The following is a 13,855-nucleotide window of genomic DNA, read 5'->3' as shown; positions in this document are numbered from 1 at the left end:
GACTTATCTTACATGGAACGCATATTCAAAACACCTGAACACAGACTTATCTTATATGGAACGCATAGTCACAACACCTGAACACAGACTTATCTTATATGGAACGCATAGTCAAAGCACCTGAACACAGACTTATCTTATATGGAACGCATAGTCAAAGCACCTGAACACAGACTTATCTTATATGGAACGCATAGTCAAAGCACCTGAACACAGACTTATCTTATATGGAACGCATATTCAAAACACCTGAACACAGACTTATCTTATATGGAACGCATAGTCAAAACACCTGAACACAGACTTATCTTATATGGAACGCATAGTCAAAGCACCTGAACACAGACTTATCTTATATGGAACGCATAGTCAAAGCACCTGAACACAGACTTATCTTATATGGAACGCATAGTCAAAGCACCTGAACACAGACTTATCTTATATGGAACGCATATTCAAAACACCTGAACACAGACTTATCTTAAATGGAACGCATAGTCAAAGCACCTGAACACAGACTTATCTTATATGGAACGCATAGTCAAAACACCTGAACACAGACTTATCTTATATGGAACGCATAGTCAAAGCACCTGAACACAGACTTATCTTATATGGAACGCATAGTCAAAGCACCTGAACACAGACTTATCTTATATGGAACGCATAGTCAAAGCACCTGAACACAGACTTATCTTATATGGAACGCATATTCAAAACACCTGAACACAGACTTATCTTATATGGAACGCATAGTCAAAGCACCTGAACACAGACTTATCTTATATGGAACGCATAGTCAAAGCACCTGAACACAGACTTATCTTATATGGAACGCATAGTCAAAGCACCTGAACACAGACTTATCTTATATGGAACGCATAGTCAAAGCACCTGAACACAGACTTATCTTATATGGAACGCATAGTCAAAGCACCTGAACACAGACTTATCTTATATGGAACGCATATTCAAAACACCTGAACACAGACTTATCTTATATGGAACGCATAGTCAAAGCACCTGAACACAGACTTATCTTATATGGAACGCATAGTCAAAGCACCTGAACACAGACTTATCTTATATGGAACGCATATTCAAAACACCTGAACACAGACTTATCTTAAATGGAACGCATAGTCAAAACACCTGAACACAGACTTATCTTATATGGAACGCATAGTCAAAGCACCTGAACACAGACTTATCTTATATGGAACGCATAGTCAAAACACCTGAACACAGACTTATCTTATATGGAACGCATAGTCAAAGCACCTGAACACAGACTTATCTTATATGGAACGCATAGTCAAAACACCTGAACACAGACTTATCTTATATGGAACGCATAGTCAAAGCACCTGAACACAGACTTATCTTATATGGAACGCATAGTCAAAGCACCTGAACACAGACTTATCTTATATGGAACGCATAGTCAAAGCACCTGAACACAGACTTATCTTATATGGAACGCATAGTCAAAGCACCTGAACACAGACTTATCTTATATGGAACGCATATTCAAAACACCTGAACACAGACTTATCTTAAATGGAACGCATAGTCAAAACACCTGAACACAGACTTATCTTAAATGGAACGCATAGTCAAAGCACCTGAACACAGACTTATCTTATATGGAACGCATAGTCAAAACACCTGAACACAGACTTATCTTATATGGAACGCATAGTCAAAGCACCTGAACACAGACTTATCTTATATGGAACGCATAGTCAAAGCACCTGAACACAGACTTATCTTATATGGAACGCATAGTCAAAACACCTGAACACAGACTTATCTTATCTGTGAACACAGGTTATTACGTTGAAGAAGTTACAGCAGTAGGCCATGTGCCATGTGCTAAATGAATAGTTATTATTATTATTATTTATTTCTTAGCAGACACCCTTATCCAGGGCAACTTACAATTGTTACAAGATATCACATTCTTTTTTACATACAATTACCCATTTATACAGTTGGGTTTTTACTGGCGCAATTTAGGTAAAGTACCTTGCTCAAGGGTACAGCAGCAGTGTCCCCCATCGGGGATTGAACCCACGACCCTCCGGTCAAGAGTCCAGAGCCCTAACCACTACTCCACACTGCTGCCCCACTGCTGGACATACAACCGCTTTCAGAATTCTTGAAGGAAAACAAAATATCTTGTCTATTGTCAATCTACTGTTTGGCACTGAATATGTTAAAGTGAAGACAAGAAAGGCATCCATTTGGCTTAACTTATTTATTGAACACAACTTACAAATCGATGAGGTCATGGATAACCCATGCCGTGATACAGGGTAATTCATGCTGAGTCTCCAAGAAATGCAAACTGAGAGCTGATTTTCTTTGTTGATTTTTTTCCCCCCTGAGGTAACTGAAGTGTACAATGGGACATGTTGCATTAGAAGTGTTTTTCAATCAGAACATTATCAAGAACTGAATTGGGGCCTTTCTGAAGTGAAGTACCAGCAACGTCAGACATTCTGTTTTCATAAAGAGCTGTTCACAATGAAGAGTCATTTACAGCTCTGACCCCCCCCCCCCCCCCCTCCCGTTCTCTCCACCCCCTCATCCTCCACATCCCTATCAGTCTGCCTTTGACAGGCAGACTGCCATGCAGATAACATCTTGGCAATGGCCAAGCTGGCAATTAGTGAGCCTAGGGTGGGTATATGTTTCATTATGGTATCATATTTTAGCCTGATAATAACTCATAATCAGTTCCTACTTGATTAAGGAAAGAAACAATGAGCATTTTAAACAGACAGGCACATTTTTTAACGCTACAGCTCTGTATAATTTCAGAAAATGTTTTCCTAAAACTAATGTAAAAATTGGTTCATTCCCTGTAATTCCGTACCTGCACAGTAATTCTAAAGCTATTGGCAATAAAGACAGACAAAGAGACAGAAATCCAATCCACGCAAGATGTCAAAACAGACAAACATAACCTGTTTCAGGAAGAAACAGATTCTATGCTTTAGATATTGGATGTGAGAAATGTTCACCTTGAAAACAAGAGATTCCATTTGAAAGTACTGTTATATAATACCATAAACTGTTGGTTATACTTAATTACACTCACAGTGATTCAAGAAATCTGTTTGCAAACCATGCTTTTTCCTGTCATTAACGAACTCGATGCTTCGACACAAAAACATTTTTACTCACTAAATGCAACAGTGCAAACCCCTGTAGCTTTTTTAGATGCCATGTATTTTATGAAGACATAGCAGAATTAGCTAAAGTTAATGGCACTTTCATAAAAGGTGGTTTACAGTATTTTGTAATGGTGAATTAGACAAACCACTTAAGAGAAAAAGCTGTTTCTTGCTAAATTATCTTCTTTTGATAAACAGTGAATTAATATTCTACTTTAAAGGTTCCTGGATACATAAATTTGGGTTAATTGTTGTGTTTTTTTTTATGTGAATACTTTTCTTTTCACATTCCAGCAGGCAACAGCTCCTCCACTGCAGCTCTTGACAGCAGAATGAAGCCAGTGAAGTGGGATGCATATGAGAAAGCAATAGATATCGATTGTGGTCCTGGCCAGACCATGCCTTGCATAGCAAATGGTTTCCATTACTTTACCATGTTAGGATAATTAATGTGCAGTCAGTGGCCCTGTCTTTCGTTATCGGTCATTCTGATACTGTTCAGTTTCTATCTGGCATCTTTAGTTTTAAGGAGGGAGGGCCTTCATCAATAACTGTCGTGCCATGATAATTTTATAAATCATGATGCCACCCACCCCAGACAATCTGTTACACATACTCTGTGCAGGCAGTTGCTTTTTAGCAATGAATATCAATAGTTATCTCTCCAGTAGGCCTGCTTTTCCTAATTGTAATAAAGGAAAATCATTTTTTTTATCATGATTGCATTAATAGGACATAGATCACTATTAAAAATGTAGAAAGATAAAATATAGCGTCTGCTTTATAAAACTATATGTAACATTAATATCCATGAAGTGTACACAAATCAGGCTTTTTAATTTTTAATTTTTTTTTATGCTTGCTGTTTTGCTAATTATTTTGGGAATATATTTTAATGTGATTTAAAGGAATCACAAGGTAGTGCCTGAACCACTGGGGACCCCCCAAGGACAGACATTTTCAAAAATTTGTCAGATTTAGTCCTGCTTTACTACTTTCCCTGCTAAAGGTTACATGTTCGTGTTTTTCAGAAGGATTTCTGGTTCATGTTCATCTACTATTTGATCTTTGTTCTGTGTTATGTTCCAAAACATATAAAAATGTTACTTCTAAAATCTATAACTTTATTATAGTGAAGTGACTTCATTAATAATTGGTCTTGGTTTGAAGCTATGTATATACCGGTACTTCATATTTTATCTTCAGTTTGTGACACTGGTCACATTGATTAGCAATCCAAAAAGAAAAACAATCAAACTCTACCTTTCGGGTAGTATGTCTTCTTCATGTGGCCGTCGTGGATTCTGTGTCTCCTCTCATCTCCGCAGTGTTGCCTCGGAATGTGCTCATCTAGCATTCCCATGCTGCCCCTCCTGTCCATGGTCATTTTATCTCTCATGGCTTTTGCCCGCTCTGTTTCCAGGGCAATTGCCTTTTCCAGCAATGTCAGGTTGCCCTTGGTCATGTCGAAAACTTCCTCTGAGCGGTCAGAGGTCACCGAGGCTGTGTCCTCATCCCTGTCATGATAGCCGTCTTCCTGGGCGCAGCTGGAGAAGGTCTTGGACCTGGGGCTGAGCTGCTCCTCCAACTTCATGAGGTTCACCATGTCTGAATAGTTGCGCTCCAGCATCCTTCCCACTCCATTGTTCTCATTGCTCATCTGCTGGCAGTCAGCGTAAGTGGGCGTCTGCTGCTGGTGGTTTTTCTCGGCTGGCTGCGTCTCACTGAGCTTCCTGGCCAGGTCAAAACACTGGTTCCTCAGGCACTCCAAGCTGCTCAGACACACCTCCTCATCACTCTCCTCGACCTGCCCATTACTGGTGTGCTTTCCCTGGATGCCTGCTCCAGCATTTCTGCTACAGCTGTTGTTGTTGCTCTCTGCCGTTGTCCCATCCAGATAGTTGTCCGATAGCACCACCCCATGCCCCTGTGCCAGAAGCTTCAGAGAGTCCACTGTTTCCCGAACCACGTCACTGTCCACGTCCAGGCTCAGCTCGCTTTTCCTGGCGTTCTTCTCGTTCTCATCGTCATCCTCATCCTCCATGCTGTTGGAGGAGTTGCTGTTCATTTCGGACTCCGTCATGGCACGGTAGGCAGCGTCCTCTGCTATTTTGCCCAGGTTCAACAAGGACTTGGCCACCAGCTCATCGTAATTGTCATAGTCAGTGTTGTTGTTGTCATCCTTCTCAGCCATTTGGTTGGATTTGGAATAGCTGCAGTCCATCTGAACACCTTCCATTAAAAGACAAAACAGATAATTCTACTTTTTCAGAAGCATAAACTTCATATTTCAATTTGAAGTTATTTAGCTCAGCCAATTACGGCTGTTATTACAGCCTGAAATGGGTTTACTTTGATTGTGTCGAAAGCAAGTTGGAATCAAGCTGTTTAAATTGTTGAGAGACACTGGTAAGAGTACATGACTACAGATATTTTAGATTTTTTTAAATAATAGTATACATAGTGCATGCCTACATCATTAAACTATATAGCATAGGACATAATAAAAATGAAGAGTTAAACATTATATTTTGGAATATTGTGCAGGCCTATTTTTGCTTCGTATGAAAAATCAAGATATGTCTTACAAAGGTGGTGACTTTCTTTTAAAACTGTTGTGTGTAAATAGTGTCTGTGTATTTTTTATACTTACAATAATGATTGCTTATATGTAGGTTTCATTGTGCAAATGATTAAATCGTTTTTTTTTTTGTTTTTTTTTGTTAAATCTGCATTAAATTGAGATAGACAGGTTGCTAAAGGTTACCAAACTCTAATTTTCAGTAATCTGAAGGATAAGTACCCATTTTAACTTTTTTCCCATATACCCCTTCACACATCATTCTTGCTGATAGCTTCAGTCACAAATTGCCACATCTCACCTCATTTATTATAGATCCTTGAAGAATCACACAACAGCTGCTAAAAAACAAGTGTGTGGTACCAAAGTAGAGGCTGAAATTTTTACTGAGCACTGAGTTTTTTTTACAGAATTGATGGACCGCAATAGCATGACAATAGCAATGACCACAATTTATTTACTGTAGAACCACATGCTAAAGCTGAAAATATATGCTCAATTTTGCCAGTTTTATAGCCTAGTTTAATAACTTTGAAACTTAACGGCAACCTTTTGCAGCAAGCAGGGCAATTGTAATGTATATACAGTAATGAATGCCAAAGTCAAGTAGGCCATTGAGAGGAGGAATCAGTATTAAGCAAAAAATAAGAAAATAATCACAAAAAAATTTGGGAAAAAATAAAATAAGCACTCATTATGCTCTGAAGCCAATGAATGAGTATTTAAAGTGATCACAAAACGGGGGTGAAAAGGTCAAGGAGGTTATTTTGCAATGGATAAATAAACTGAACAGATAAATAAAACGATAATAGAATATAAATATAAAAAGAAAAAAAATTATAATAATACAAAAATAAAAAAGTGTGCTTCTTTATCACAGGTACAGTGTTTCCCAGATTTGATGGTGATATTCAGTAATACATTTATCGGTTACACATTCTGAATGAAAGCCCTTAATTTAAAACACATATACAACGCGCCCCTGGAGAGCTTGATTGAATGCTGCCATATAACAAAGAACATGGAAACTATAATGCTGCTGTATTGTTTCATTGAATCTCCACCTTGGCAAAACACTGTTGCAGTAGCAGTAGAAGACATTGAAAAATGCTGGCCCTTATTATACCCAAGAAGACAGTGCTGAAGAAGGACCCCAACAGAACTGTGTGACAGTGTTAAACTGAGGAAGTATCATGAGGATGAGGAGGAACTGAGGATTGAGCAAGCCATGGAGCCACCATGGAGGGCAGACATAGCCACAAAGAGGTCTCTAGTGGGGACGGAATACAAAACAAAACTAAACTAAATTAAACATGGGCTTAGATGCATCCATCATTAATCTCTCTTGAACTTGCTGTCAAGAAAGACAGAGGTTAGAGGCACACAAAACAAGGACTGTTGAAGACCAGAACAGTAGAACAGCCTGTATGACATGACAAAAATAAGCCAACAGCTCAATGTACAGCACAGCCTGGGCACCATTAGGGATAGCGGAGGTTATTGCAAGCTGGGAGGAGAAAACAATCATAAAAGGTTACTCACATTAATCAACACTGTGGTAAAGAAAACAACATCTGTTTGAAATGTAAGAGGGTGTTGTGTAGCAAATGTTTTTTCTCTTCAACAAAACATTTTGTTTTCACTATTTATACATATACCGTCCATGATGTTGCTGTTTGCTTATTACACTATACAAGTAAATTATAATAATTTCCAGGAATGTATAGTAATTATTAGTAATTGTCAAGAAAAGTGATCTTTCTTTATTTCACAATTCTATAATTCACAAATTCATTTGATTCACAGTTAAGCCATGTTGACAGTAAATTTGACATGTACTATAATTCACTGTTTAAGGTGCCTTTACTCATTCAGTTTTCAATATTTCGCTTTGGCTGGTGCCATCATTAGTGTTCTTTGAATTTTTTAATGTTTGGATTAATTAAAGTGGTTTTATGTTTTCAATGTTTTTAAATGCTGAATGCTAAGAAAGAGAAAAGCAAGATTAAGATAAAAAAAGGAAAATCTGAGATAGTATGAAATGTTGGGTGGAATATTAGCATACCAGTGATTACCTAGGACAAACCTTAGAAACATTACCATCTATGATAAAAACCATCACCTTGTTCATTGCACTGGTCTTCGTCATCATCGTCGTCTTCTTCGTCGTCATCTTCTTCTTCCTCCTCCTCATCCTCTTCTTCACCTCTGTCTTCTCCCTCTTCCTCCTCAACTCCTTCCTCTTCCTCCTCTTCCTCCTCCCTCTCTACCTCCTCCCTCTGCTCCTCATTGTCTTCAGAGTACTCCTCCTCCTCCTCATCTTCCTCATCTTCCTCCTCCATCCCATCCGTCTCATAGCACTCATCCACTGACGAGTTGTCCATTCTCTCTAGAAACGGCTTCCTCTTGGGAACAGGTTCCTGAGGCTGCTTGTCTTGTGTTTTCCTCTTCTTTGCCAACGGGCAACCGTACACACTGCAGAACAAAGGTATGAATTATAATACAAAACAACATGTTTTATCAGGTACATTTATTCACCACCCATGTATACATGAGGCTACCCCTCCTACTTCTGTAAGTGGATGAAGAAAAATCCCTTCATGAATGACTGCATATCCTACATAATTACACAGCAATTAAACACGTACAGTAACTGTGTCATTACAGCGTACTGTACACTTCAACAAATCTGTGACACATTTCTTATTTTTTGCATTGTAGTTACTGCAGTATAACTCCCTCTTTGTGCCTAAAACCATATAAAGATCATCATTAGGACCACTCTCTGTCCCTATCCCTGGTTTGGTTGAAAGGAACTATTAGGTAGTGTAGTGTTCCTGCTGCGGGACTTCATGATAGGTGGATAATGTATTATTATGCCTATGAAAGGCAACCTTTTGTTTTGTAGGGTTTTACACAGAGTTGTTTTGGGTTTTGGGAATTTTCCGTCCTGTGTCGTGTGAAGAGATGCCGTGCTAGGAGATACAATTGTTGGTACCCTAGCAATGGCTGTGCTGAAATTTGTACATAATGTAAATAAATCTAGACTCCTGCCGCCATATTAATGAAAACCCTCTGTCCACATCATTCAAAGTGGGTCAGTTCCCTTTTACACAACCACTATATACATATTGTGCATTGTATGTCCCAGGAGCTGTCCATTATCCCTTGATTGTCCCTCCAATCAACACAAGAGCAGCGACAGGCATGACAGAGAATAAACTTCAAAATAAGAATTTCCAGACTGTGCCTTTCCATTTCTGAGTGTAACTTTTGATAAATGTAATATTAATTTCAAATTATAGCATAACTGATCAATGCGGTCTGAGTTATTGAAAAAAAAAGGATATAAGTTAGATAATCCTCTGTGAAGGAAGTTTAATAAATCCCTGAACACTTGCAATCCCCAATCCAAAAACACAAAACATGGACGTGTTTTGGAAGCAAAGCAGCCTCATTTTCAGTCAGTGACACCACTGTATGTCTCACACGGTTAGTTAGGAGTCATTCAGCTGTGAAATGTTCCAGATTTGGATTCTAACTGGGTAAGGATGTTCTTCCATTTTCACTTCGAGACGGAATGGTCCTAATTTGAACAAATAAATGGTATTTGATTTGACGACAGCAACTGAAAATTAAATGATTTTCCTTGTGCTGTATGGAAAATCTATCCATTTATAATTTTGAGAAACATAAATGTCTTGCAATAAAATCAGCATTCAACAGAAACCTGCTTGCAACTGTAGGATCAGCTTATCTTGAGGCATTTCCACCAGCAATATATTCACACTGAAAGGTTATTTAATTGTTAATTATTGTATCTACAATAAATATGTACATTATGTGCATTATGTATATTCAACTTTCATTATAATAGCCATTCAAATAAAATACTGTAATACAGGGTGGTCCAAAAGTGGTGCAAAACAGTATTTTCCTTTTTCCAATTTTTAGGTAATACTTTTCGATTGAATAATTTGTATCGCCTGGTCAGACATGGACAACAATTTGAGAATGTTCAGCAATAAAACTATGTTGTCCAACAAAGCAGCTCTAAATGGTGAAGCAGCTCCAAATGATAGTTTGTGACCATTCATTTAAAAAAAAAAAAAACTTTTACAGTGAATCACTAGCTCAGTTCCATTGTCTTCTAAATGAAATGGAGGATGGTTCTTCTATTGACGTACAGCACAGTGTAGATAAAACAAGCACTGATTCCTCTCAATTCCAGCCACATGGGTTCTCTTGTACTCCTTAAATTCCATGAATAGTCAATCCTTAAAGTCCATGAATACTTTTCTTCCTGATCAATTATTGCCTGATTCAGCAGGATAATCAACAGGGTTAGTACCTTAGAACATGACTAGAGGTCCAGTTTAACAGGGACATAGTGGGGACAAACATACAGTGAGGGGACAAATATTGACAATATGTCTTTATTGTTAAGGTTGTTAAACATGTTAGTACATGACATGTTTAAATCTAGATCAAAGCAAAATCACAACAGAAAAATAAATAAATGGTGTAACCAAGTGTGTAACATGATCATCACAATATATATATATATATATATATTTTAACAAGCTTAATACAAATAAACAAATCAAAGTGAAATAGCAGTATTAACAGATGATAACTGCCCACTCAAAACATTGCAACACATTTTGTATTATTTTCTAAAATTAAGACGATCAGTGAATAAAAATTAAAACAAATGCAACACTTGTAGGGCCTATCCCTATGTTTTGCTTGGAAAAAGTAGCCTGAAATCTTGCAAAATAGTATCCAAAGGACTTGGTATACAGGTCATCATATATTTACTAGTTGTAATAAGTATTATATATTCATAAGTACAAACGTATATAAAAATCTATATATTTGGATAACAGTTCCAGCTAGTCATTAACACCATGTGATATATCAATCTACCCCCATACTGCTTACTGGCATAGGGGCACAAAACATTTCCCTTGCTGTGCTGTAATAAAATTATACTGCTGGCTGTGTCTGCCTCCTATCTAACAGGATCTACAGGAACGTGTGGCAAACTCGGGTCTCCATGGTGATATTTTCCACAAACCAAGTGGGATTTACCTTCCTTTCAGACAGGCGCCAAGCCAGTCACAATATAATGATTTTAAACTCGACTGACTTCTCAGAGGGAGCTGTACAAAAGACTTCCTATTTAAAAGGCAACTAACACTAGCCACTGCCATCTGGGTGGTCCCATGCAACATGACAGCCTGAGGTAAAAAAAAAAAAAAAAGTTTATAATGTTAAATGATTCCTAATTCACTGCACCAGTAATTACACAAATCGGGGCCAATGTTTAAAAATGGACCATAGCAATAACTACGATCATGCTTGATACAAAAGTACTGAATCTTCTTATCTCCAGTCTAAAGAGAGTTAAGAGCTACTGTAAGTATGGACTAAACTGTGAAGAAATGCTGTACCTGTGTGAAAGAAAAAAAATGTAAAACAATGTACCGCACCGGTTTATTTGATTTTCTTTTCCAGTTCAAATACACCATTGAATCAAAACTCTAGACGTAAGAAAACATGCCTTCAACACTGCCTTTACATGAATGCCAAGCTCTCATGTTAACATGAAATACATACTTAATTGAAAGATACATACAAAGTACAGGGAGATAACAAGGATACTGTCTTTTGACTTAATACATAAAAAATATGTTACATGTTAGTTGCTTGGTGCCAGTGTATTGTGTAAGGCTTCTCTCATTTAGCTGTATGGAAACAAATATGAATCTTGTTCTACAGAAGCAGAAGGTGCCTTCTGGGCATCATGGGCCAGACTGAAAACCTGGATGCATACCGATGATGATGGCTGCTACAGTGTCTGCTCTATTTCCTGCACAAATGCTTGAAAATGGGAAGGCTTAGTGAACTACTCAATATGTTATACAAAATTATTTAAGTGATGTAAATTTCAATTTCTGGGTAAATGGCTTGACCTCAGGAGACATACGGTGATAAGACTCTTCAACCTTTTTGCCCTTTAAAACAAGGTCATCAGTTTTTTGTGGGGATCTCTTACACTAAGTGTTCCAAATAGACACGCCGTGCTGACTTCTAGCATTGCTTAAATGGTCAATAAATGTACAACTCTTTGCCCGCACCTGAAAGTAGCGTTATTTCATATTTGCTAACTGGATAGCCTTAAAACAAATTACTTTGAATTAAATAAGATTAGGTCCCTTCCATTTAGGCTAGCCTTATTGTACATTCCACTTTTTTCAGAAAGCAAAAACTCAATGTATTGGTACATAAGCCGCAGAATTATGTAAGAGTATCTTTAAGTCACTCCTCCTTTTTCCAGGGCCCCCACAACTGCCTAGAAAGTAGATGATTTTATCACATTTGATCGTAATCAAAAAACATCAATAAATTAAAAGTATGCATTTAATTTGGTTTTATTCGTTTTTGAAAAATGCTTTTGTAATAAATGACATTATATAATATTTACTGTATACTTTACAAAATAGTAAACACAGAGAATGCACAGTACTGAACAAAAGAGCACTGCAAACCAAAATCAGTGAATGTATTTGCATAGTAAGATCACAGCACAAAACTAATATTGATCTTATCCAACATGCGATAGTTATCAGATTTCTTGTTGCCACAGGCCACAGTCACTACAGTATTAAATGCTAACCGAAATAAACACAAACTGGGATGTGAATTTAAGGTTTTACCAGATTAGCTTTAATTAAAGATAAACAACCTGTTCAAGGATTCTATTAATCCACACTGACAGAATGCTGCAGTTCCTAAAATTTAAAACCTCAATGTCCCTGTAGATTTTTTACTATCAATATCTCCCAAGGATCTGTCTCAAAGAAATGTACGACAAGGTCAGCTGTGTTTTGGAAGGTAGTCTACTGACAGACAGGAGCTCGTAATTAATTGCACTTATCCCTTGAGTGAGCTACAGGGAACAAGGCAATGTCCTATTTTTATTATTTTTGGATTAATATAGTTTCTGAACAGGAATGTACAGAAACACAATAAACCCACTTGCGCAATGATAACTGTGTAAGTGGCATAAGTAGAAGCACAATTGCCCTGGGACAAGAAGGTCAAAGGTTAAAATCCAACCCTATCTAGGTTACCCACACAGACCTTGTACCACCAGTAACCCAACATGGTGGGTACTGTAAAGAGATGCTTTTCTGATAGAAGTGCTACTATTGGGCTACAGTATCAGCTGCCTGTTTTGCAGATATGAACAATGCTAGGCACTTGCTGAATAAGGTACTGGTCCCCAATGATGGGGCCACTTTCCTCAAGACCTCCTTTTTGCTTCTGGTATATTGGTTATTCGATTATTTTAACCAATAAACACAGATCAAACAAAGAATATTGAAAACAAATGTAAATCACATCCTATAAACACTAAAGACCATTATATTTTCAGAGGGTTTGTATTTAGTTTTGGATAATTCGATTTTGGAAAAACAAGTGACAGCTGTAGTCATTCACGTTGGAGCAAAAACCTTTTTTCAAATAAGTAGCATTGTTTTTTGAAACCCTAATAGGCAACTGGCTGAAATAAAATCCAGTCAAAACTAAACTAAAAAAAACATTTCTAGCTGATAATGAAAAAACAGAAAGTATGACCAAGCTGAATTTAAAAAACAATTCTGATAAACAATTATGATTTCTGGGGCTTTATCTGGATTTCCTATGAAAGGCCGATTCGTAAAAAGGAAGCTGTGCAGGTCCCTGTTTTCTAGATGGTCCTCTCTGTAGCAAGGTGCAATGCTCCACTATCTCCCTACCAGTACCTGGCTTCGTTCCAATGCTTTTAGTGAGTGCTATCTGTCAAGGCATGAATAATGCAGCCCCTAGGCTGCCGGCTGAATCCAAATGAGGCATACATCAGGAAGAAAGCACTCGACTCTAGCTCCAGAACACACTCCCGTGAAGACAGGCAATTATTCACCCACAGCTGCAGCCATGGCAATCAAACTGGTGGGTGAAGAGGTATATGAAATGAGAAATAAAAAAAAATGGAATACAAATACTGAAAAATAGGCTTTGGGAAAACCTCAATAATTTTATA

The 13,855-nt window shown here is 37.7% G+C and overlaps 1 protein-coding gene across 10 annotated transcripts in view; it reads right to left on the bottom strand.

Moving 5' to 3' along the window:
* LOC117411410 (myelin transcription factor 1-like protein) overlaps positions 1-13,855 on the bottom strand; it is a 104,514-nt gene that overhangs the window by 45,137 nt on the left and 45,522 nt on the right. For all 10 annotated transcript variants that reach the window (XM_059025819.1, XM_034018902.3, XM_034018903.3 and 7 more), the window contains 2 exons: positions 7,886-8,238; positions 4,446-5,414 (listed from right to left, as the gene is read on the bottom strand). In XM_059025819.1, coding sequence (XP_058881802.1) covers positions 4,446-5,414; positions 7,886-8,238 — 1,322 coding nt within the window. The remainder of the gene's footprint in view (positions 1-4,445; positions 5,415-7,885; positions 8,239-13,855) is intronic.

This window comes from Acipenser ruthenus, chromosome 6 (genome assembly GCF_902713425.1).
Source record: "Acipenser ruthenus chromosome 6, fAciRut3.2 maternal haplotype, whole genome shotgun sequence".
Taxonomy (NCBI): Eukaryota; Metazoa; Chordata; class Actinopteri; order Acipenseriformes; family Acipenseridae; genus Acipenser; species Acipenser ruthenus.
The sequence above is the reverse complement of the archived record's forward strand: the minus strand, read 5'-3'. Positions and strand labels throughout refer to the sequence as shown.